This window comes from Thalia democratica, chromosome 7 (genome assembly GCF_965202585.1).
Source record: "Thalia democratica chromosome 7, ktThaDemo2.hap1.1, whole genome shotgun sequence".
NCBI lineage: Eukaryota > Metazoa > Chordata > Thaliacea > Salpida > Salpidae > Thalia > Thalia democratica.
Window position 1 is genome coordinate 42,678,049 of NC_139171.1, and position 26,618 is coordinate 42,704,666.

General features: G+C 25.3%; 2 protein-coding genes across 2 annotated transcripts; both read left to right on the forward strand.

Annotated features, from left to right (window-relative positions):
• Positions 1–311: 311 nt before the first annotated feature.
• Positions 312–8,074, forward strand: LOC145840394 (uncharacterized). The gene is made up of 3 exons (XM_082947643.1): positions 312–941; positions 1,156–1,254; positions 6,425–8,074. Exons 1-3 carry the CDS (start codon positions 327–329, stop codon positions 7,865–7,867), a joined length of 2,157 nt encoding a protein of 718 aa, XP_082803769.1. The 5' UTR covers positions 312–326; the 3' UTR covers positions 7,868–8,074.
• A 13,700-nt stretch (positions 8,075–21,774) lies between these two features.
• LOC145840259 (aquaporin-8-like) lies at positions 21,775–26,151 on the forward strand. The gene is made up of 6 exons (XM_082947452.1): positions 21,775–21,944; positions 22,607–22,720; positions 22,785–22,911; positions 23,617–23,810; positions 25,019–25,153; positions 25,823–26,151. The coding sequence occupies exons 1-6, from the start codon at positions 21,811–21,813 to the stop codon at positions 25,920–25,922; spliced, it is 804 nt and encodes a 267-aa protein (XP_082803578.1). The 5' UTR covers positions 21,775–21,810; the 3' UTR covers positions 25,923–26,151.
• The last annotated feature ends 467 nt before the right edge of the window (positions 26,152–26,618 follow it).

Below are 26,618 nucleotides of genomic sequence, written 5' to 3' on the forward strand. Positions count from 1 at the left end.
ATGTATTAAATATAATAAAGAACATAGACAAGTTTAAATTTAAAACTTGATAATTTTATAATTTTCTACTATTAAAAATAAAAAATATATATATTGAAGTTTTTCTTTTTATAACCAGTAAATTTCTTGTTATTTTTTCCCTAATAACCGTTACATTTTAGTATTTTATTAAACTGTATAATAAGTGTTTGAAACTTTAAATTAGACTCAAAAAAAATCTTTTAGGTAAAAGTGACTTATGTTAAAATGTTACCTAGTATATAAGCATAAATATAGTACTGATTTTTTTATAGAAGTAAAGTTGTATCACAGAAAAATATTGTGCCATGCCTATTGAAAATAAATCATCTCCCGGTCATTCAAAAACTCCGAAAGCACTTGATCTAACATCATCTGAAAAGCGTAACAAAAGAAAAGCTTGTTGGCCTCAGCGTCACAGCAGTGAAAAAGTCTCGCTACTTTGTAGAAATCAATCAAGTTTTAAAATAGCAAAAAGCAAAAATGAGAACGTTAGTTTTGAAACCGCAACAAGAAATAATGCTGAAGTTTCTGAAAAAGACCCAAGTGGCAAAGAAATTGATATTCAAATAGACTTTGACAACATCAATGATAAACAAAACATTATTAATAAAAAAGGAGAATTGTTGATAGATCAGTTATCATTTGATCCTTTAACACCAATATCTAAAAAATCATCAACTGATGTTTTAAATAACATCAAAAGATTCAGAGAACAATTCTTAATAAACCAACGAACACAAAGCGTGAATATACAACAGAAAAACTCTAAACAGAACACTAACGTTATGTGCTTAAAATCTGCTTCTTATGGAGAAAATATCAAAGCATGCGATACTCCAGGAATTCCTGAAAGAACAAAAAAACAGAACCGTTGGGCGTTTAATGTATGGCGAGAATGGGCTAAAAAAAGAAATATACAGGTTAATAAAGCTAAATTATAAAAGTTTTTTTGTTGATTTTGTACAGTAATTTTTAAAAGTTTTATACATCGTAAAAAATTATATATATATATATTAATTTTTTATGAAATGTAGTAACTTATTAATAGATAAGCTGATTTTTAAAAGTATAAAATGACTTATATTTTAAATAAAAAAAAAATCTAGTGTTTTATTATGTAAATACCGGAAACAGAATGGTGCTTATGTTCCTATTAAGTTTGAAAGTGTCCCAATGGATGTAGGAAAAGCTGACGATGATGAACTTGATTTTTGGCTGTGCAAGTTTGTTGTGGTAAGGTTTTATTGCTTTTAGTTACTTTTGAACAAAACTTAAATTTTTTTTTTAATGCTTTCGACCGAAAAATGTTGCGGTCAGAAGATGTTTAAAATAAAAAACCTTTAATTTAAAACTTTTAGTCAAATTATATTATTTAAGCTTTAAAAGCTTTTAATAGCAACTATAACCAGGCTAATATATATAAATATGCCGCAAAAATATCAGTAATTTTTTAAAAGAAAATCTTAAATCGTTTTTAATCAGGATTTATTAGGCAGACAAAATCGCGAATAACCGCTATATAAGTTTAACCATACAGGCTTTAGTAAATTAGCACTGAAGCAATCTTTAGTGGGTACAGTTGAAAAAACTGACGCAACTAAATAATTCAAAGTTCAACGGTTAATATAGTGTCGGTTTCAATATGAGATTATAGTTTACGCTCGTCTGATCAAATCATTAGAAGCTACATTTTGTCTGTTTCTAACAAAGCTAAGGTGTTCATGCAATTATTTGATAAGCACTAGACTGCTCCTAGTGCTTTTTGTAGGATAGCCGAACTTTTCAAAAACTTTCAAAAACAATTTTTCTAAAGTAAAAACTGGATGTAAACAACAAAATTAAAAAAAACAAATTTACGAACGACAGTATAGTTTTGTAATGTAAACTTGCTTAAGGTGTACACCAGGGGCGTCGCATAGGGTTGAGCATTCGAGAAGTACTTCACATAAAAAATAATAACTTGTTATAAATAAAGTAAAACTGCTGAGGTTATAATTTTAAAAGAAGCTTTTATTTACAAATATTTGTTGTACTTCTACAAACATTACAAATTTACATTACAACTTTACAAAATTTGTTTTAAAATATCAAATTAAGAGGTTTTTAGAATACTAATAAAATTTCTCTACCCCTAACAAAAATATTACGCGTTGCCTTTGGTATATACTATAATTTTTAAAATTAATTTATGAGACAAAAAGTCAAAAAATAAACATTATTAAAAAGGCTATAGAGACTAAACAAATTGAAACATGTTTTAATTTTAAAATTATTAAGTCCAATTTTTAGTTTAAAAGACAACTTATTTTAGATATACTTTCATACATTATTTATGTTTATGAATGTACACTTAGAATCATAATGTAAAACATAAATACATATTTTACACAGTTTTGCAGGCTTTTACCTAATGTACGTTGATTATCACAGAATCTGTAAAGCTGTTTATATATTTTAGAAAACAAAACGTTGCTTAATAAAGTAGTTGCGTTAAAAACAGTTATTTTAATTTTTCGACGGTCTTTGTTTGTTTGAATATTTGGGATCTTAACTCTTATCGCTCTATATCTGATATAATTTAGATATAATTTAAAAGTTAAACATTTATTTGTACTACTTTTTCTATACATAGGTTTGAGACACAAGGCGTTCATAAATGATTCATTCTAATATAAAGTAAAACATATTTCGGCTAACCCTTACCAATTACAGTTATTAGCAACTAAATAAAAGTAATAAAAGAGCAAAAACTCAGTTATAATTACGTCATAAATACAAAATTATCAAATATCAAAAAAGATAAAAAAATGACAATCAATTACAATTATTTGCTATTTTAGTTAAGTATAAATCAAAAAAAATTAAAAATTAAAAATTCCATAGATTTAACTTATAATTAAATTGTTGTTTTCACAATGCAGGCCTAAATTTTTTCTATAAAGATTATAAAACACTTAATTGATACAAATTAAGAGATTTACAAAAAATTGACAAACGATTATAAATATAATTACAAATACACTCAAAATTATCCAATAATTGTTTTGCGATTACTGATGGTTTGTTAGATGGTTAAACAAACCAGTATCAATCCACTTTCTAAGTGCCTTATAAATATGTTTTCCTCTTCTTTAATAAAACCGTTTCGATGTACGTCCGATGTAGACACTTTCACATTGATATTTAAATTTATAAATATAATATTTTGTTTTTATGATCGAGTACCAATAATGTTTTTTTTTTTATTGTGACAAACTCTTAGTTCAACCGCACTAAAACTTTTCTTTAACTGTGTTTCTCACATTATTTTCCTGAACTTTACATTTTTACCTAGACATACCGAAATGAATATTGGCTACCTAGATATCGTAATCTCAAACAAGCAGGACATTTCTAAGAACCTTGTATAGTTGGTTTATTCGTTTTAGAGACTGTCTTATTAATCGTCTTGGTGATAACATGTCTAGGAAATAAAAATACAACTTCTGTTATTTAACTTGTCTTTAAGTTTGTCATAAAACAAATTATAAAAGCTCTGAAGACCAAACAGGATATTAAACCAACCTAATGAGATATAGGGCAAAACGATTTTTAAGGGATGTATTGACCGGCAAAAACTGGTTTTGGATAAGTAGAAACAATAATTTTATTAGGTCTCCGCTTTAATAACACATCTAGAAATGGCTAAGAATCATCTGTTTCCTATTCAATTGTAAACTTGAGATCAAGGTGTAAAGCTGAAACTTTATTGAACAACTTATTAACGTTGTAACCATTCATTTAAGATAAAAAACATTTTTAGACTTTCTGAACTAGTTTGTCGTTTTTCAAAATATATTATAGTCTTTAAAACAAATACATCAAAGAACTTTTATTTTTTCTAGTTGTAGATGAATAAAAAATTATAACTTAAAAAGTTTGAATATTAAGAAAGACTACTTTATCATTCTAAGTCGTTTTTCCTTGTTTTATTTTAAAACAACTTTTGAATTAAAAGTAGTGTTAAAAATTATTTGTTGTTACTTTGTATCAATACTATCTTGTTTTATTTTACTTAATTTACTTAAAACTTAAAAAACTTACACACAGGAAGTCTTTTTAAGGTCTATTAAAACTACTACTATTATAGGTTGTTTTGTGTAAATATCTCATTGTTTAAAAGCGTTTTTTCATTTAAAGACTTTTATTGTCCAATTGTTTAAAAGCTTTTAATTTTCTTGAGGCTTATAAAGAATTCGAAATTTTAGCTTTCATTTTATAAAATTCAAAAAGTTTATTGAGTTTACACGTAAAGACGTTACAAAAAAATTCAATATTTTCTTTATTAAACTGGTAAATTTCGGGACAATAAAACCGTACAAACTTTATTTAGTTTCCAAAAAAACTTTGAAATAACTAAGTAGGAGCATGAGTTAGAACTGAAACTTCACAACATTTTGCTTAAATTCACTTCAATGACGTAGTAAAAATTGTCTGAGATTAAAACTTTTCTTTAGCTTTTTTGATAACAGCTTAAAATTATATGTACTTTACTTATTTTAAGTCCCACTTATTAATTAACCTCATTTAATGATTAACTTCATATTTTCTCATTTGTTTAACTAGTTTTCATTTATAAGTAATTAGTTATTTTATAGGTAATAGATTATTTTTATCATTTTCCTTTTCCATAAACATTTTACAACTATTTTGTTTGTTTTGTGCATTACATTTACTAGTTTTATCTGAAATAACTTTTATAGTCGAACTTTAACTTTGTGCAGACGAATAACTTTTTAAAGCTTAATGTGTATTTAAGTAAAACATACCAAGGTTATAAATAAGCTTCACATACGTGCTAAGAAATATTTGGTCATAATGCTTTTTTGAAGAAAGAAACCAATATATGTTAATATTTAGTTCAAAACGTTCCTTTTTTATATATATTAACAGTACATCCTAAGTTATTTGGCCCTCGTTAATCCAGTTCCTTACTAATCCGGCCAGTTTTAGTCGAAAAGTAGATTAAATTCATTCAGTTAAAATTAAAATTATTTTATTATAAAACCGGTTTATATTCAACTGTTTACGGTTTGGTTTGTTTTCATTAAATTAATTTTAAACTTTATAAAAAAGTTGTTTCGTTTATTTTTTATCAGTTTTAATATTTTAGTTTCTTTAGAAAAATATCATATATTAAATTATTAGAATAAAATATTCTTATCTTGCCATACTTAAAAAAAAAGAACTTGCCTAACATGGCTTGATTAGCGAGGATGAACTGTACCAGTAAAATTGACATTTTTAACACCACACAGGATAAGTTTTAATATCATAAAATGGGTTACCTTCGGTCAGTACTAATATTGCCATAAAAAGACTGAAAATGTTTGCACAGTTTTTTATTTAATAGTCCGTATGATGGACTAAATTTGTTACTATTTTTTTAGTTAAATTAAATTTTTTAATTATATGAACCGTTTTTTAGGTAGTGTATAATAAAATTTATTAATTACGTTGTTTAAAGTTGTGCTTTGATTACAAATACATATAACTTTTGTTGTTAAAGAATTTAATAATAACTGAGCTGTAGTTTAGATAGTAGAAAAAATAAACTTTTTTAGAGCTGTAACCAAATATTTTACAGCTTGTGGCATTTAGACTTTATGTACTTTTAATCTTTTAATTATATTAATTTTATCTTTCGACATACATTTATAAAAACCAGATATTAAGTTTGAAGTTTCAAATTACTTAAAGTAAACTATATACCATAATATTTTATAAGTTCAAGTAGCTTACTTAGTATAGTTTGTATTTTTAATATCAAACAATTGATTTGTAACTTTTTAGTCTTAACATAAAAATGCATGTATACGCGCAGTTACTTTTAAATATTACAAAGAACAAGTAAAAAACATAGTTTTATGGTCCACATAAGCAGTTAAAATATTTAAAAATTATAGTTCAATTTTTTGAGTACAAAATGAGTTAACTATACATAAACTTTATTAAAGTATTTAAGATAAAATGTTTTGTTTTTAATTTTGTACTTTGACACTTTTAATTTTACACTTCAAATGACTTATCTTAATATTGTCGCTCAATTTGCTGATTATATAAAATTATAAACGCCGAAAAAAATTGCAGTTGTATTAGTATAACCTGTAGTATTTAAGTTGGGCAAAAGCAATTTATTTTAATTGAACTATTTTACTACAAAAAAAAAATTAAATAACCTTTACATGGAGTACACTTTAGAATCACCAAAATTTAAATATTTTGACTATATATGCAAATAGTACCAAAATGATAGTTGCATTAAAAGTACACAAAAGTAACCATAAATTAGTTGGAATAGCATAAAGTTTGCTTGTTTTTCACATTAAATTAAACTGGTAAATCCGAATGTTTTTTTAAACAGGAAATTCGAAGAAAAGACGGACAAACTTATCCACCTCACACTCTTATGCAAATTGTAATGGGCATACAAAGGTACCTGCGTCAACAAGCTGGTAAGCCAGGTATATCGATCCTTGATAGGAACAATTCAGTTTTTAGTAACTTTAGAGCAACACTGGATATGCGAATAAGTAAGCTTGATGAAGAAAAAGGCAATAGAAACTCGTCGCAAGATCAAAGTAAAAGCTTCAAAGACAAAGGTGTCAACTTTCTTATAAGCAAGGATGTACCTTCCGAACAAAGCTGTAGTTTTATAAGAAATAATCTACAAAACTTACAAACTAATGGCTCCGATAAAACAGTCAGAAATGGCACTCAAGTTGAAGAAAAGTTATGGGAGTATGGACTTATTGGAGACGACACTGCGGAAAAGCTCCTTAACGCTGTGATGTATCACAACTACACAAAACTAAAGATTATCACAACAGATGATCACTGGAATTTACATCTTAATCATTTTCGGATAGTTTTTGGTGATGGCGAGTTAAACTCTAATTTTGTTGAGTTTGATCCTTCTGCATCTCCTCGACTGTCAATGTGCAATAATTTAGAACCAGAAAAAGTCAAAATGAAGTTTTTTATTGATCCAAGTAACCAACACTGTGTTGGTTATATTTATAAAAGATACATTGAGCTTTTACCTACTGCTAATGGACGTTTTTATCACCATATTGTTTTGCCTACTCTTGTAGATAATTCAATACGGTTAAGTGATCAATCGATAGGAAAAAATAGAATAAGAACAATGATTAAACAGCTCAATGAAAAAGTTCAACTATTAATGACGTCTTTCTTACTTAAAAAAAGTGATCTTGGTCACAGTAATATATTTTCATCAGGAAAAAGCTTTAGAAAATCGAATAAATTTATTGGTTTACTTAATCAGGCATCTGCTTATAATAATCAAAAGTTTACTCAATTTATACAACACCAGTTGAGTCAACAACTTCTTAAACGTAAGCAAATCATGATGTTTGAAGAAGCTGAAGAAAAGTTTAGACACACTAATAATTTAATATTTGATGAAAAACATAATAACAAACTACAAACCGATGACTTAACTGATAATAGAAAATCAAACAAATCAGATATTGAAGAGGAAATAAATTCTGAAAATGATACAAATTCAGACAAAAGTTCCACTAAAAAATCCATTGAGGCGTCATCTTATAACTTTTTAAACTTTCAAAGCGAAACTTCAATAGGTGAAAGTGAGGCTGAAACAAATAAAAAAAGTACTTATTTTCAAATTTTAAAGACAAATAAAAAGCACCCGGATACTTTTTTAGAGAATGCATCAGTGTCCAATGAAAGTACTTTAGAAATATCAGTTCCTAAGGGAATAAATAAAGTTGTTATAAGAAGCAATGGAAAAGATAGAGTAATTGACTTAAGTGATATTTAGTGTTGGAAGATTTTTACTTTCAATAGGTAAATTATAAATTTAATTCAATCAGTTTGTAATTGACTTGCTAATCCATTATTATGAAAATTTTAAATGAAAACAGTAAGACTAAAATTTAAAAAAAGAAACCTACTTATCGAAAAAAAAAAAAATTAAAAGGAAATTATAACTATAAATATAAAAGCAATTGAAATATTTTTAGCTAAAAACATCAAACTTAATATAGATATTATTTTTCTTACTTGATTAGACTTCTCGAGTTTTTTTATTTATTTAGTGCTTTAGTTTGTATAAACAAGAACTTTTTTTTCTCGTTTTAAATATTTAGTTGCATGAATCTTATTAAGTTTTAAAACATTAAGGAATAATTAATAAGATTTGAAGATCTTAAGTTTAAAATATAATAAAAAGTTAATGGATGCTACTTTTTATTAAAATGAGTTTTAATATGAAATATACAAGCTAGTTTTAATTTTTTTTTAAATGTTTTAAAAGTCAGAGCAAACTTTAAAATGATAATTTCTGGTAACGTAAATAAACAATTTTTTTTCGGTGTTTACAGTGAAGTAAAGTAGGTCTTGAATGCCTTTAGCTATAATTGCTAATTACGAACTTTTTTCTTTGATAGTGAATTTAATCTTATAACAGTATAAGCTTCACATGGTAAAGCTGTTTTAAAGTTTTTATTTATGACAATAAGTCAGCTACTATTTTAATCAAAAGTATATAGTTTAGAAAGTCTAGAAAATAAGTATACTAATATATCTTATATCTCAGTAGTTAAAAGTATCTTAGAGTACTTAAGGTGTAAAAGTATTTATTATATGTAGGTATTATCGCCCCTCTAGGGGCGATTTTGGCTATCAGGAAGCAATAACTAGTGAGGAATCGAAAAAGTAAATAAGTAGTTAAAAAGTAAAGAGGCGTCTATTTTCTAAACTTCGCAAAAGAGGCGATAATGAAACGAAGTTTGAGAACCCTGTCTTAGAATATGATACGCATAATATTTAAAAAATACTTTTATCAATTAAGACAACAAGTTTTAAAATAAATTATAAAGCACAAACTTATTTTTTATAATAAAACATAAAACTACAAAAGTTATGACTTAAATTTAAATCCAACAATGAGAGTTTTAAACGTTAACAATAAATATGATAAAATAGTATGAAATGTTTAACTATTTCTTTAAAAACACATCGATTAATTAATGAATAAAATATGATTAAAAAGTAACAGCAAAAACAGTTCATTATCAAAATCTTTAATAGACATAATATGCGAATTAGTTATTCATGTATGGCTAATTCGGAGAGATTAATTAAGTCATATAACCAAAAAGAATTAAATAAAAGTAATCTAATTCAGAGCAAATGTAATTGCGCTGGTGGATGCAAATATAATTTGGAAGGGAGAATTGCCGTTCGGAGAACACTATTTACAAGGCAACAGTTAACTCTGATCTTGTGAATAAATTCTACATCGGCTTATCCTCGACTCAGTTCATAACCAGATATGCCAACATAGAAAGGCAGTGTATATGAAAATGAGCTTTCAAAGTAAGTTTGTGACCTAAAGCGCAAAAACATTAGTTTTATAATAAGTTTGGAGGTTATTAAAAAAACACTGTCTATAGTCGATGGCAATAACCCTATGTGTAGGCTTTGCTTAAAACAGCGGTCGGCAGCCTTTTATAAGTCGTGGGCCATTTTTTCTAAAAAAACTTGCTCGAACTTTAAAAAAAAAGTCTTCTGCGGGCTGCACTTGTTTCAAAACAGTTGTAGTAGTCAACATAAAAATACTATCTTAGGCAAAAAATGTGATGAAATAAGCAATAGTGGAGCACTAGGAATGCGTAGTTATTATATTAAGAGCTTAGTCGTAAACTTTTAACATAAAAACTTTTCTTATCAATGTTTTTTATAATATGTGTTTTGAGCAGAAAAGTATCTCGCAGGCCGCAGTTGCCGATCCCTAGCTTAAAGAAATCAACTGCCGTTATTTATGCACTGAAACAAAATGGTTGCTTCTAGTCCATAAAAAAGTAACGTCAGTACTATAAGATTACAGTACACTTTTATAAAAGTTTTCGTTTACTGGTAATGGTAGACCATAACAAAATCAGTAACATTTATTAGTTTGAGTAATTAAACAAAATAAAAAGTACTTTAACATAATATAACATCTTCTTACGCCGATATAATTTAGTCCCCATTGATTAAAAAGGATCAAAAAGAAAGTAAATGTAGAAAATTAAAAAGTATTCTACCTTTACCTAAAGCTTGAAAATGCTCTTTAAAAAGCATCATTGACCATTGTTTTTACATTAAGTATTTTTGAAAATTTTAACCAGTCGTGTTTTTGTATGAGAACTTGTTTATATACGTTTTTTTATTTCAAAGACATCACGAAAAAAACAGAAGTAAGTGCAAAAATAAGGTCGTGTAAGTACAAGACACAAATCAACTACTGAAAGATACTTAGAGACCAGTTTGTACTTTGTCAATGTAGATGTTGTTTTTCGTTTAAAATCATAAATATAATTTTCTATTAACTTATTTTACCATAGAAATTATGATTAGAATTTTGTATCTATGTAAAAGAATTAAAAAAACAACTTAATTAAATGTGTTCATGTGCTGTGTACACTTACTTAAGTATACTGTTTTGTTTTGTTATATTATACGTGATGAAGTGTGTAATAATTTTTGTTAGAAACAAGCACAAGTTTTTATCAATTTTAACAAAAAAGAGGTAAATACATTTAGTTGAAGTACACAGTCTCATATAACTCTAAATTTCAGAGTGCAAATTTTGTTATGGTACACAGTTAAATAAAAAATCAAAACTTTTAAGCATTATTGCTGATGAATTTTAAATTAGATAGAGTATTTAGGTTTTAAAAGTATTTTTATGAAATTTACTTGTGTTATTGTTAAAATTTTTTATAAGTTGTATGCTTAAAATACATTACAAAGCTTTCAGATAATAAAGTTCTACAGGTAATGAACGTTCACTGTTTTAGTTTATGTTTTATACTCTTTTTAAACAATCCTGAATTAGTTTAATTTCAATAAAAATATATTAAGTATATATATTTTCAAACTTTTAAATTTCACTAATTTTCTCAGAAATTAACATAAAAAAGAAAATGTAATCAAACTAAATGCCTAGAAAAATAAAGGTAAGTATTAAGTGTAATAAGTAGCTGTTAAATTACAGTATTTGCAACTAAAATAATAGATATAAAGTTTTAACAAAGAACTTTCTAAATCAGGGGTCGGCAAACTGCGACCTGCGGGCCAAATGCGGCCCTTAATGTCAAAATCTGTGGCCCGCGAGCTCCTTTTCAGTCAGAAATAAACATTTTAAAAACAACCAAAATTAAAGATTTTGTAATAAAAACTTAAAGTTAGGCTCTTAATTCAATAAAAACTTTTTATTGATGCTTTAATATTGCTTAATTTATCACATTTTTGATCTTAAACATTTTTTTCTTCTGATTACTAGAGTTTTTTTTAAGAAAATGCGGCCCTCAAAGGTTTTTTCTCTTAGTAGTGCGGCCCGCGAACAATTTTTTCTTAGGAAAATTGGCCCGCGAGTTACATAAGGCTGCCAACCCCTGTTCTAAATGCTTTTTTTGGTAAAGTTATTTAGATTTTATATGTAAAGTAAAATAGTATTGACTTTAAAAGATCGTAAAAGTTTAAGCAGCGATCAGCAAGCTTCGGTCCGCTAGCCAAATGTGGCATACAACATGTTTTTTAGCTAAAAACAATTAATGCAGTACAAGCAAGTTCTTTTTTGTAATAAAATGTGCTGTTTTTTAGCTTGATCTTATAAAAATGTATGAATATATGTTTACTAGTTTTTGAAAATGAATTCGTGTCATAGTTCTTTTATGCAACTTAAGTAATGCAAAGCTAAACAAAAATTGAATTAAATAAAACTATTTTTGATGTTCGCTGACAAATGTGTAGGTGTTATTTGAACCAATAATCAAAGCAAAACAAAATTTATTTAGCTACTATTATAGGAAGGTTTTTGAACGTATTTATAAACCATTTGCAACTTAATATGAATAAGTTATTCATTTTGTTTTTTATATTTTATTACACAAAGCTTTTCAAAATCATACAAGATTTCTTTGTCAAGTGATAAATTTTAAATGAAATTTGAAAAAATGTTTGTTAAGTGAGTAGCTTAAAAAATAACTTTAAATTATGACGTATGAATAAATTAAAAATAAATACAAAAGTTAGAGATTCAGTAATTAAAACTAAAGGTATGTTTATTAATAGATTGTTAATAATTTTGTTTTACCATTTAATGCTGCTTGCGTATTTAAGTTAGGTCGCTCTTCCTCAATCAAATTCAATTAATTCCAGGCTGTAATCAATATTGATTGAGGAAGAGCGACCTAACTTAAATACGCAAGCAGCATTAAATGGTAAAACAAAATTATTAACAATCTATTAATAAACATACCTTTAGTTTTAATTACTGAATCTCTAATTTTTGTATTTATTTTTAATTTATTCATACGTCATAGTTTAAAGTTATTTTTTAAGCTACTCACTTAACAAACATTTTTTCAAATTTCATTTAAAATTTATCACTTGACAAAGAAATCTTGTATGATTTGAAAAGCTTTGTGTAATAAAATATAAAAAACAAAATGAATAACTTATTCATATTAAGTTGCAAATGGTATATAAAAAAATTATTTAGCTAAATTTTACAAGTGTTACAAGCATACGCATCATAACAGATTAAACAAAGTATATTGACAACATTCCTATCTTCATAACCAAAACATATACTTAAAAAAATCAAAAACCAATGACTTAATATTATGGCAAAAAAACATAAAACACTTTTACGTTAGTATTTTGAAATAGACACACAGAAACATGTGTTAGTGTAGTAAAGAAAGAGAACTATTTAAATTTTTTATTAGTGTTATAAAATAAACCGGTAGGACTTTTTATGTGTACTATTTTATGGGCACTATTTTATGTGTAGAATTGCTGCAATCAATTCTGCCTATAATTTGATGTGATGTAATTATCATTATGTGTAGTATTTACATGTTGCTGCAATTAAATGAAAAATAAAATACTGTCCAGGCCTTATATAAATATTATGGATAGTTTTTGAGTTTTAAATTTATAAACAAACAAATAAAAAATAACTTGAATACACATAAACCAATAGTTTGATTTATTTGTACATTTATTTAAATTATGTTTTGTAAACTAAAAAAGTAGTGGCTAGACTTATTAAAAGATTATGGATATTTTTTTTAAAGATTTAATAAAGAAAAAATAACTTGAATACACTTAAACCAATTGTTTGATATAAAATTATATTTATGTAATTTATATTTTTTATATTAACAGAAGTAATGGCTTGGCATATTATAAATATTTTGAAATTTTTATTTATTTAAGATTTTATAAACAAAATTAAAATTGAACACACATAAACCAATTGTTTGATTTATAGTTGTATATATGTAATTTATATTTAGTAAACTTATAAAAGTAGTGGTTTGCTCTTATGTGTACTATTTTATGGGCACTATTTTATATGTAGAATTGCTTCAATCAATTATATTCAATGGGTAGTATTTAGATGTTGCTGCAACTAAATGAAAAATAAAATACTTTCTAAGCCTTTTATAAATATTATGGATAGTTTTTGTAGTTTTTAACTTATAAACAAACAAATAAAAAATAACTTGAATACACATAAACCAATAGTTTGATTTATTTGTACATTTATTTAAATTGTATTTTGTAAACTAACAGAAGAAGTAAATAGACTTAATAAAAGATTATGGATAGTTTTTTTATGTAATATTCAATAAAAAAAAAAGCTTGAACAAACTATTTGATTTAAAAGTAGACAGTATCTTAATTTTAATTAATTGCAGCAACACCTAAATTCTACCCATAATTTAAATGAAATCACATAAGTTAATTTAAGCAATTCTACACATAAAAGAGTGCCCACAAAATAGTACACATAAGGCCAAACCACTACTTCTATAAGTTTACTAAATGTAAATTACATATATACAACTATAAATAAAACAATTGGTTTATGTGTGTTAAATTTTAATTTTTTAATTTTGTTTGTAAAATCTTAAATAAAAAATTTTTTCAAAATATTTATAATATGCCAAGCCATTACTTCTGTTAATATAAAAAATATAAATTACATAAATATACTTTTAAATAAAACAATTGGTTTAAGTGTATTTAAGATTTTTTTCTTTATTAAATCTTAAATGAAAAAAATATCCATAATCTTTTATTAAGTCTAGCCTATACTTTTGTTAGTTTACAAAATATAATTTAAATAAATGTACAAATAAATCAAATTATTGGTTTATGTGTATTCAAGCTATTTTTTATTTGTTTGTTTATAAATTCAAAACTACAAAAACTATTCATAATATTTATATAAGGCCTGGACAGTATTTTATTTTTCATTTAGTTGCAGCAACTTAATTGCAGCAACATGTAAATACTACACATAATGTTAATGACATCACATCAAATTATAGGCTGAATTGATTGCAGCAATTCTACACATAAAATAGTGCCCATAAAATACTACCCATAAAAAGACCTGACCTACCCAAATAAACTCTTTTTGTCTTATACGTCATCATGCTATATTTTAGCGTTTTTAACTGTTTGATTTCTCTAAAAAAACTTTTTTTGCAATAAGTACCGCAAGTAGCACTATATGTCAGTGAAAATGGCAAAAAGTTATTTTTTATTAAAAACATGTTTAGCTTTTAAGTAGCTTATAAAACACATGCCTTCTTCAAGTCTATGGGGTTATGATTCACCGTTGAACTGGTGACAACTGACTACTTAGATGTGAAGCTCAACTTGTGTGATCTCTCCTAAATACATAATAAAAAGCAAAACGCAAAAAAAAAATTATAAACAAAACTTCTAGTCACCCAGTATACACTATAAAACAAATATCAAATATAATCAACCAACGTTTAAATAAAAGGTCAAGTAACGATTAAAAAATTAAATACAAAACACAATTACAAATTAATAATGAAAAAATGCGGATACAATAATTGACTTCAGTTTGAAAAACCTGAGCAAAAAACTAAAACGAACAATAAAAATAAAAGAAAACGGAATTTAATTTGATATAGTCCACCATTTAGCAGTTCAACTGAAACAAAAGTCGGAAAGAGTTTATAAAATTAGTAAAAGAAATATTCCAACAAAATCAACGCACTATCAAAAAACTTCAATAGACATAATGTACGAATTAGCTACTCATGTCGGCTAATTTGTAGAGATTGAACAAAGCACATAATCAAAAACTATTAAACAAAATAGTCAAACTCACAGTCAATATAATTGCGCTGGTGGCTGCAAATATAATTTCAAAGAGGTTAATGCCGTTCGAATAACTTTATTTACATAGAAATAATTAATTCTGACCTTGAGAAAGGCTCAATTCAGTTTAGATTCAGATATGCTAACCATAAAAAAAATTAAGGTGGTGTGTATAAAAATAAGACTAAACTTTCAAAATACGTTTGAGACCTAAAGTGCAAGTACATTTATTTTAGGAAAAAAATTGGGAGGTGATAAAAAGAGCACAGACTACAATTTAATGATAATAATCCGTTGTGTAGACTATGCCTAAAAAACTGACTGCCGTTGTATATGCGTTAAACAAAAGGGTTGATTAAACAAGAGAAGCGAAGTTATGTTGTTATGCCGACATATGAAAAAGCTTCTCTTAAACCTAAATAAGTCTTAATGTACTAAATTTTGTAGTACTTCTTTGTGTTTGTGTAATTTTAGTTGCTTGCTTCAAACGAAGTTAAACTTTTGCACTGATATGCGTCTTATACAAAACTCATAATTACTTCATAATATTTTTTTTGTGCAATTTGTTCACTAATGTTATGTACATTCGATTCATTTCGATTTATAATAGATGAGGATTATTATAGTAATGTTATAATTTATTTAAAAGTGAAAAATTTAAATCTAAAACAAACGTTTCATGCAGCTTTTTGCCACAATCATCAGCTATATTATTTGAATTATAAATTTACACTCAAATATGGGTAGGTGTCAAATATGCACGAAGGGACACGTTTGCTCGAATGATCAGTTTTGCACTGAGACACTTGCACGAAGGGTCACTTTTGCACGAAGACAATTTTGCACGGCGTCAATTTTGCACAAGGGGTCACTTTTGCACAGGTTGAAGTTTATTTTACTTTTTATTTATTTCAATTGTTTCCTTTTTTTTTTTGATATTTTCTATTTTAGTTATACTTTCACTGTTTCACTCAAGCCTTACCCTCGGTCGGTAACTTATTTTTTTCTTTTTTATTTATTTATTTATTTATTTATTTATTTGTTATTAACTTTTATTTTTAATATCACTGTTACTCCTAACCCTTACCCCCACGACCGGTAACATTTTTATTTTATTTTTTGAATATTTTTTTTTCTTGTAGTTTTTCTTTTATTTTATACAATTTTTTTTTAACTCTTGTGCAAAAATGTCTTCGTGCATATTTGACCCGTGCCCCTCAAATAAACAGTACAGGAATAAAAATATTACACAAAAACCATCATGGCGTATATTTTAAATTTATCCATGGCGCATTTAAGAACAAGGGGCGTGTTTTGACTGGTTACCTGTTTCCTGTGAACCCCCTGAAAAAAAAAGAAAATAAAAAAGAAAAACAAATTCTTAGAATATCACTAAAAACGTTGTATATTGACTTTGTTTTGGTTAATTGATAAACTTTTTATAATAAATGCTGAATTTATAACACTGAAAGATTGTTAAGTTTCCTTAAAAAATGCTCGTTTTTGCCCAGCTGAAATAGATTTTAAATAAATTTTTAATTGTGACGTCATAACAGGTAAAAGTTTTAAAGCTGCATTTTTTTTCTGGGAAACATTTTACTAAGATGCTCTTAGTTTCCATTAAAAATTGTTACTTAGTCTAAATAACTTTTGATTAATTATTGTTTTTCAACTAGTAAGTACAATCTTACTTAAAAAATGTCCAACATAATCACTAAAGTTTTATTTTGCTTACTTTATACTTAAAAGGTGGCAATTAAAGTTCTCAACTTAAATAAAATAAAAGGAGATTGATCAATAATAAATTTCAAATTTTATTAAATAAAACAATGTTTCACTCGTTTGAAGATGAGATCTTCAGTTGTTTAAAATCTTATTCAAATAGAAAAGTTTTATTTTACTTAGTTAATTGTATATAATAATGTTGTGTGAAGCTTTTAAACCTTAAAAAGTTTAATTCAGAGAGTTTTCGAAATCATTATCATTATTTCAAATCAAAATCTACTACACCACCTGGCAATTAATTCTTTTATCTTTTAATGGTATTTTAATGTTTTTATTTAAATTATTTTATTTTTGTATATCTGTTGGCCACAAAGTTGATTTTTGATTTTTTGAAATTTTCAACTTTGAGATATTTCAAAACCATAATCAGAATCCCTGCACCATCAGGCAAACATTTAATAATAATTTAAAGATGTTTTACTTTAATTATATAAGTCTTAACATTTTTCTAAAGTGAAACTTGTATTTTTATTTAGTTGTTTTATTTTTGTATATGTTATTATATATTTAGTGAATTTTCAAATTTTAAAGATTGAATTAATTGAAAAAATGTTTCTATTATAAATAGATATATAAATGTAAAAAGTTTAAAATTTAAAAGAAAAAATTGTAAGAACTCCAGCTATACTAACATTTAACTCAAAATTGAAATTCTCTTTGTAAAAACTTATTCTAGTTTTAATTATTTTATAATATTGTTTCCAGATAATATTATAATAATATTATAAGATTATAATAAGGTTTATTTTCAGGGTTGCCACTTTACCTGGAATCCTGGAAAAACCAGGAATTTGACAATTTAGGCAAAAAAAACCTGGAATTTGGGAAATTTTGAAAAAAACCTTCAATTTTAGCAATTTTCACATTTTCAGCAGTAAAATTTCGATTTGACTCAAAAAATCTACCATATAAATAAAAAAATTTTGTCATCATCAAATTTTTTTTTATTAAAAAACATATTCAAAGTAGCTTAACAGTATATTTTCAATGTTTTCAAACTATTTAACACAGTTTCTTACCTTAAACTTAACTTTAAACTGAAAATAGACCCAAAAATGTGTACTTTTAAAAACCTGGAAGAAATTTGGAAAACCTCGAAAATTTTTTGAAAAAGCGAGTGGCAACCCCGAATTTTTTATAGAGTAAGTTAGTTATGTCTGTAACAGTTGAAGAAATAAAATAACAAATTTTGATATACAATTTGTAAGTTCATAACTTTTTTTTGGTTCTATAGTTTTTATTTATCTAAACTTAATACATTATAACAAATAAATAAATATAATATTTTTCTTTTACTACTTGCATGTTTTTTTTTTCTAAGCAAAAAAAAACCTTTCAAACACAGAGAAATGCGTACTTAAGCGGCAAACTAAGAACAAAAAAATTGTGAACCCCCTTTGAAAAATGTCTAGTCTATACACACCCCTGCTAAGAACTAAAATTTATAAAATTTCATATAAGTACTATCAATTTTAAATGTTAGTGAACTGTAAGAGTGGCTTTTTTAAATAATTACATTTTAAATTTTTTACAAATTAAATTTAAAAATTTTGATACGTTTTTATGCAAAAGTTCAATTTGCTTCGAGCTAACAAGCAAAATCTACAAAATTTTGTTAATTAAATTTCTAACCACGTTAAACTTTTTTTTAAATTTTGAGTAACTTGTTTACTTCTATTTTGCGCTATTTAATTTTAAACTTTAAATAGCTGAGGATCCGTAAGAGGAAACATTTTTTTGTGCTTTAATTTTCAATTTACTCTTTGTATTGTATTTGTATGAAAGTCCTTTCTATTGGGCTCAGTGAACTAAATGGATTTTCTTTACTTGAATAATTTTTATTCTACACATATTTCTTAATGGACAAGACGTTGAAAGGTATCCGTGGTGTGCGACACGATAACTGAAAGATTTTTTCGTGCACCATGTCCTTGGACCAAATATTTTGAGCGCTTTTTTTGTCGTTCAATAAACTATACTAATGTAAATTTGTTCAAAAACAGTGTGTCCGTTCTTAACAACTGCCAACTTCTGCATTATGACTTTTTTTTATTTTCTAAAGACAGATCTGTTTTGCACGTAGTCACTTTTGCACAAGTCGTCACTTTTTCACGGTAAAACTTTTGCACAATTTGTAATTTTTGCAATGAGTTAGATTTGCACCAGAAGTCACTGTGCACGGGTCGTCGGTTTTGTATGTTGTCAATTTTGCACGGTTGACTTTTGTGTAAATAAGATAAAGTTATATTAACGAAAATAACTATATAGAAAAACAATTAAAAAAAAATTAATGTATAATCAAAATAAATCTAATTAAAGTACAAAAATGTATTAGATTAGTGTTAAATTTGAATTAAATTAAACTTCAATTTGAATTGAACTAAATTTATATTTTTATTACAAATTTTAATTTTATTTATAAGTAAATTTAGTGATTTAATTAAAATTTATTAGAAAATTAACAAAAATTACACATGACTCGAGAAAAACCTTTTGAGTTATATCACTGACTTTTTTCAAACTAACTCTTTATCTTTAAATTTATTTATGTTGGAATATTTAGATAACTTAAACAACCTTATATCTCTGTAAAAGTTTCTTTATGTTTTTTTTTCTTTTTTATGAACATTTAAACAAGTAAAGTGAGAATAATATAAAACTTAAAGTAATTTTGTAATTTTGTTCTAAGTTAACTATTTAGTAATACAAAAGATTTAACAGTTAAATTGTACATTCAAGTCATTACAGTACTTTCTAAAAACTTACTCAGTATTCGCGTTTAACAGCGAATAGTACAGTTAGGATACTAGGACTTGGTTGTAAAAAAACGTACGTTGTTGTTTTTAATTTAATCTAGGCTTATTTTATTTTATATATTTTTAAGTTTTTGTATAATCTAAGTTTAAATTTACTTTTTGATTAACAACTGTCTAAATTAATGAAATTTACTTTATAATTATAAGTTTAGTTTTACTTTAGTTACACAAAATTTAACAGTACAAAATTGGTGCCGTGCGAAAGCGCCTATTCGTGCAAAACAAAATCCTTCCAAAAGTTAATATGTTCATAAATGACGACTCGTGAAAAAATGAGAGCTGTGAAAAAGCAGTGTGGTGCAAAAGTGACTAATCGTGCAAAAGTGTCGACTGGTGCAAAAATACAGCCGTGTAAACGTGACGTTTTGTGAAAAAGACTACTTGTGCAAAAATGACCATTTGTGAATTTTGGACACCAATCAAAACTATGTATCAGTGTAATGTTTAAAAACAGAACTACTAAGATGTTTTGTAGTTGATGGCTATTTCCAATTTCAGAATTTAAAACACGACTTACTATTTTGTTTTCGTCAATTTTTAATGAAATTCTTTGTTTTATGTTAGTCTTTAACTAAGTTGTTATCAAGCATTGTGCTTATTAAAGAAAATTTTTGAAATAGTAGCCTTTTTGAAAGTATATAACATATATTTACTTTAAGTTAATCAACAAACTCTCGCTTACTTTTAAACTTTTTGTTATCTTATTAAATCTTACTTTATATTACTCTAAAAATGTTTATTATATTCGTTTTAAAACAATCTACACTGTTAGTTGTTTAGTAGTTAATATTTAAAATCTATACAACATTAACTGAAGTTAAAACTTTTTAAACATATATTGCAATTTTATGTACAATTATACTGATGGTTTAATAAAAGCAAACTTTGTTTAAGAAATGTAAAAAATATAAACCTTTGTAATTTTTCTACATTTGTTAAATTAAATTTTGTAAAGCGTAATCCGTTATCGACGTTTCTACAATAACTTAACTTAGATTGTCTTATACTCAAAACTTAAAGTTAACTAACAATAATTAACTATCTAAAATCTACCAAATAAAAAATGTGATACTTTCTAAAAAAGTTATATTTTGTGCACACAAAGTAGTATTTTATAAACAAAAAATTGTTTATCGTTTTAAAAGTGTGTTTTGAGAATTAATACTAAAGTTTAGTTTACTTTTTGATTTATCTGATTGTCGTTGAAAATATAAAACGAAAACATCAAAACAACACAGTACAAGCGAAATATAAAACTTGATCCACGAATTTATTACAATAGAATGTTTAGACAAGTTTTTATGCGTTTAAAAATAAAATTACTCTGTGGAATTTAGCTTTGAAATACTTCTAGCTTTAAACTAATTAAAACCACTGCTCCTAAATAAACATTTTTTAAACTTAAAAAGCTTAGACAAACTTTTATTTTAAAGAAGAATTAAGTTTGACTTGTTTTTCTTAAGAATTAGAAATACCTATGTCATTTAAAATAAAAACTATTAAAATCAGTAAAAACAGGTGACTTTTTTCAAACTTAAAGCAGAAAGTGTTTGTTTAATAAATTTTTTTTTTATTAATGCTTTAAATTAACTTTCTAATCACTCTTCATCTTAATTGCATGAAGTTATTTTTTACAAAAAAAAAGCAAAGCAACCGAAACATATAAAGCGCAATTTTAAATAGTTATCGATATTTTATTTTCTATGAAGCAATTGAAAACACTAAAGCGTTTTTGTTAACGAATCTTATACTATTTTTGATTATTCTTATTTTTTGAAACAAATATTAAAACGTTTTCAATTTACTGTTAGCTAAAAGTAGTTTTGTGTATAAGAAGCGTGCAAATAAACGTCTTAAGTTTTTAAAACATTATGCTTTGTTTCATACAAAAACATTATAAAGATGATATTTTTACTTTAGAAAAATATTTAAGCTGTTTTTTTAACTACATTTTTCCATCATGCATTTTGGAAGCACAATGATTTCTGATCACTACTTTAGTTTGATACAACCTCTGCTAGCGGAATTTTTTGCTATGTTTTTGCATACATTTTGGGGATCGATGTGGACTCCACATTCAAACTTTTCAAGAAGGTTTTTTGATAAAAATCTTTCTTGGTCATGCAGAAATTTTCTTTATTTAAAATCTTAGTTAACATCAATTACTCAAAATACAGACACTAAAGTTTGTTAAAAAAAAAGGAAAAAAATTAAACAGTTGCTTATTGATACTTCATCAAATTTTGGGGATCCATGAAATAAGATTGAAACGATTTTTTATTAAGTATATTCTAAAAATAGTTGTAAAACTATTTGTAAACAACTTAACATTAAATCTAAAATGTGCAACATGCATTTCTTATCAAAACTTTAACTTTTGTTAAATAAACCAGTTAAAATTTTATCAAGCTGCTTTATATTAATCAAAAAAATAAGCTAAATTTATTGTTTAAATACTTGTAACCATCGTATATAAAATCTCAGAAAGTGAGGCTTATAAAATAATAGTTTTATTTAAAATATATATACATAGCTAACATCCAAACAGTTTTTTTTTTGATAAATACAAAAAACATTAAGCTTATATAAATGCAAAAAAAGGTTTTTTAACTTAAAAAAAATTTGTAAGCCAATTTTTATTGTTAATAAGTTTCTATATTTAATCAAAAACATCAACATTTTAGTAAATAAAATATCTTGAGAAAAACAATACTCATACTTTATAATAATTGAACTCATCACACTCTTAAATATAGTTTTAGCCCAGAAGAAGCTTCACTAGAAACCAATTATTTGGTAACTGCTGTTGTACCTGCTTTGCAAGCAGCTTTTGCTGTGTATATGATCATGGTTCTTTTTTGGAAAGTTTGGTAAGTCTTACTATGTTAATTAAACTAAATACTTCAAACTTTTGACAATTAAATTTTTCTAAAGTTTGATTCATTTCAACCCAGCTATGTCATTAGCTTTTGCAATAACTGGAAAACTTTCCTGGAAACTTCTAATTCCTTATATTTTTATGCAACTGCTAGGGTCTGTATTTGCTGCTTGGATTGCACAGGTAAGTTTGTATTTACTTTTAAGATCAAAAACTGCCAAAAAATCAACTATTTCATAACAATATATAAATGACCTTTGTTTCTTTTTACTTTTTGCCTAATACGTAAGTAGAATATTCAAGTAATAAATGTTAAGTTTTGCTTTAGTTTGTTTATTGATTGGAAAGGAAATCAAACCGGTTATCAATTAAAATATAATTGTTTTATATTAAAAAGTCTACATAAATAACAAACTTTAAGATCTATTAAAAACAACTTAATTATTTTAAGCTTGTGGAATAAATAGTTGTAGGTTTTATGTTTTAATTATACATAATTATCTAGAGAGATTATTCAATTTGTAATTAAGAATTTTTAGTTATCAAAAACTAATAATGTTAAGTTTTTATTACATTAGATTATTCTATGTAAGGCTGTGATATTAACTGATTATCTTTTTTTATTAAAATAAAATAATTAAATACTCATTATAATTAATTGTTTTATCTTTGAATATATAGTATAGTAATAATAACTATCTAAAGAAAATACAGGCCCGCACTTTTTCATGGTTACTTAAAAAACAACTTTTTATTAGTTTTGTTTTTGTTATTCGTTAAAAAAATTTGTAGCTAATGTTTAAAATTTTTTAATAAACATTACTAACACTAAAACACAAAAACTAATACAATTTTGTTTAAGTTAACAATAAGTCAAGTTGTTGACAGGCTATCAAACAAGATATACCAGGACCGATTGTAGTAGCCGAAAGTGCAAATATCCTCTCAATTATTGGTCATGAAATTGTTATAACTGGAGCGATGATTTACTGGGTTCTGGCAATGGTCATAGAAGAAAAGTATGATCAAGCGACAGGGCCTTTGGCTGCTGGTTTAACCGTTTTTCAAGGAATTATAGGAGGGTGAGCAACAATGAGTAGAAATAAGTAGCTAAATCAGTTGTACAACTATTTATTAAGCTACACTTATATAAAAGTAAGTTTTAATAAACTAATTAAAATTTTATATAAGCATAGCATACTACAATTATTTAAATGTTTAGAGTTACTAATTTTATCGGTCTAGAAAAGCTACAAGTTGTTTAAATAAAAAAGAGTTTTATAACCGTTTTATATAGTTATTAATTTATTATTTCTATTTCGATTGAAAGTTTTAGTAAACAGTCTTGTTATATTATATACACCTTCTATACAAAATAAATAAATAAATAAAAAACAAAAAGAAATCTATACTTTTTACTAGCACTAAAAAACAACTTTTTATTAGTTTTGTTTTTGTTATTCGTTAAGGTTTAATTAAAAGTTTTATAATAATTATTAATTTCTACTAATCATATATATCAGCTGTACGAAAAATCTTAAACTTAATTGATTAAAAAAATACACCTGTAATTTGTGAAAACTATTTCTACATTAAGCATTTTAAAACTTAGTATATCAGAGTTAAGGTGTTAAATTTAAAAGAAACCAATAAGAGAGGAAGACAGTTTTACTTTGTATGTTAAATTATAATAATGTTATAAAAAAATTAAACACTTAAAAACTTACCATTTGCGACATACATGAAATGCTCAGTTTTCCTGTTTCTAACTTTTTTCTTTACTGAAACTTTGTTTTTAATATTTTTTTTATACTTATCAGTTCGATTTTACAACAAGTTTTTCATCTATTAAGTTTCAAACAAATATTATTCTTTTAAAAACTTAAATTGTCCAATAATTTATCAACTATTAATTGTTCTACTAGTTACAATAAAAAGACTAATTAAGTTTACTGCTTCAAAATTAGTATTAAAATGTTGTTTAATGTATGAATAATATAGCTTGTTGTAGTTAAGACAATCTTTGTTAAATACCTTTATTGTAGTATTGTTTATTTTCGATTTTCTAAACGAAACACAGTTTTCATTCAAAAGTGAACATTACATATACTTTCATCTATTTCTATACTGAAAAAACTTACTTAAATAAAACTACTAAGTAATATTATCTAACAATTAGTAATTTAATTCTCATACAAAATTTGATAACTAATGGTTAATTTACTAAATTATATAACTTATTTATAGTTAATCTTTTGAACACTAACTATAAATTCTAAACTTCTTTTAGTCGATGGATTGGAGGAGCTGGATTGAATGTTGCACGTGCTTTTGGGCCAGCCATGGTATTAGGAGACTGGACGAGACATTGGGTCTGGTGGGTTGGAGACATGTTAGGTGCTGCAATATTTTCTGCAATTTTTATGTAAGTTATTAAGCATCTTGTGCTTTACTTGAAAATACAAAGCACATGTAATTTAGAAATTTTAATACAATTTAGTTTACTGTTTTCTAACAACTTCAGACAATAAAACTACAATAAAAACTAAGCAGCTAAGAAACAATAGAGTTTAACACAAAAACCATTGAGAGTTGGTCGCAATAATTTTTAAAGAAGTATTTTCAGTAATATCATGTTTTATAATTATTTGTATTCTTGTTTTATAAATAAAAATATTTCATAGTTACAAATAAATAGTTTACATAAGTAACATATCACTTAAACTCGGGATTTTTATTTATGCTAAAGTCATCATCAAGTGTTTTATTCGTAACGCAATATTTTTTTTATTTCAAATTTAAATGAAAGTAGTTTTACCTTTTTGCTTAAAAAAGTCTAAATACATGCAAATTTAAGCAGAAGAACATAATGTTTAACTGAAACAATTAAAAAATTGTTTTCATAAAAAAAATTACTGCAAAAAAAAGTATGAATTCGTTCGTATTTTAACTTTTCTATATTTTTATCGTTGTAAGTAAAAATTTCACTCAATGTTTTGTATCATCAAAATTATGATTACTTAAATTAAAACAATTACAGTAGGTTTGTAAAATTCAAAATAACTCAATTGTAAAAGCTTTAAAACACTTTAAGGACGTTTTTTGCACCGAAAGAAAAGTTGTGGACAAAAAGATGGTTTTGTGGAAAAGAGGAAAGAAAAGGTGGAGACATCGAGGCCACAAGTCGCATGTAAAACTTTCCTTTTCTTTTGGAATTTACAAAATATACCTTGACTTAATAATACTTTTATATTAGAAATGATCTTTTTTTAGTACAAAATTTTTAAAGTTAAAATGTATGCACATTGCAAAAATACTAACTTAAAATTTTAAGTTTTCAAAATAAGTACTTTGATATAAGATAAGCTTAATCTTCAATCGTTTTTAAGGATTAGTTTACAAATAAACGATTTTTATCGTAAAGCAACCTTATTCGAACATATATTAGTTGAGTTTTTTTACTATAGTTTAACTTATATAAAATTTGTATTCAAGTACAACTATCTGAATAAGTTGTAAGTTTCTGTATACCTATAAAAACTAATTTTTACTCGAGATGCTTTTATAGTTCTCTTTAAGTAACGTCTTAAATTTTTCAAGCTACAAATGCTTCAAGTAAATATATTTTACAGCTTTAATTTTGAAAAATTACTAGCATATAATATTGATAGCTTAAAAATTTTGAACTAAATTTACGTAGCTGTTAATGATTTTAAGCCCAATTATAATAACTTGATAAGACAGGCTTAGTTTATTTATCACAAGTATTTATTTAATTTTACTTTTGAACATTTTTACAGAACGAAATCAAGTTTTGTTGTATTAGCTATTAAAAAACTTATTTTAATGAGTTCAGATTTAAAAGACTACAGTAAATAAAAAACTTAAAT

Coding starts and splice junctions, on each gene's coding strand:
- LOC145840394 (XM_082947643.1), top strand. CDS start 327: ATGCCTATTGAAAATAAATCATCTCCCGGTCATTCAAAAACTCCGAAA. Junction 942..1,155: donor CTAAAAAAAGAAATATACAG/GTTAATAAAGCT, acceptor TACCGGAAACAG/AATGGTGCTTATGTTCCTAT. Junction 1,255..6,424: donor GGCTGTGCAAGTTTGTTGTG/GTAAGGTTTTAT, acceptor TTTTTTAAACAG/GAAATTCGAAGAAAAGACGG.
- LOC145840259 (XM_082947452.1), top strand. CDS start 21,811: ATGCATTTTGGAAGCACAATGATTTCTGATCACTACTTTAGTTTGATA. Junction 21,945..22,606: donor CATTCAAACTTTTCAAGAAG/GTTTTTTGATAA, acceptor TCTTAAATATAG/TTTTAGCCCAGAAGAAGCTT. Junction 25,154..25,822: donor ATATTTTCTGCAATTTTTAT/GTAAGTTATTAA, acceptor AAACACTTTAAG/GACGTTTTTTGCACCGAAAG.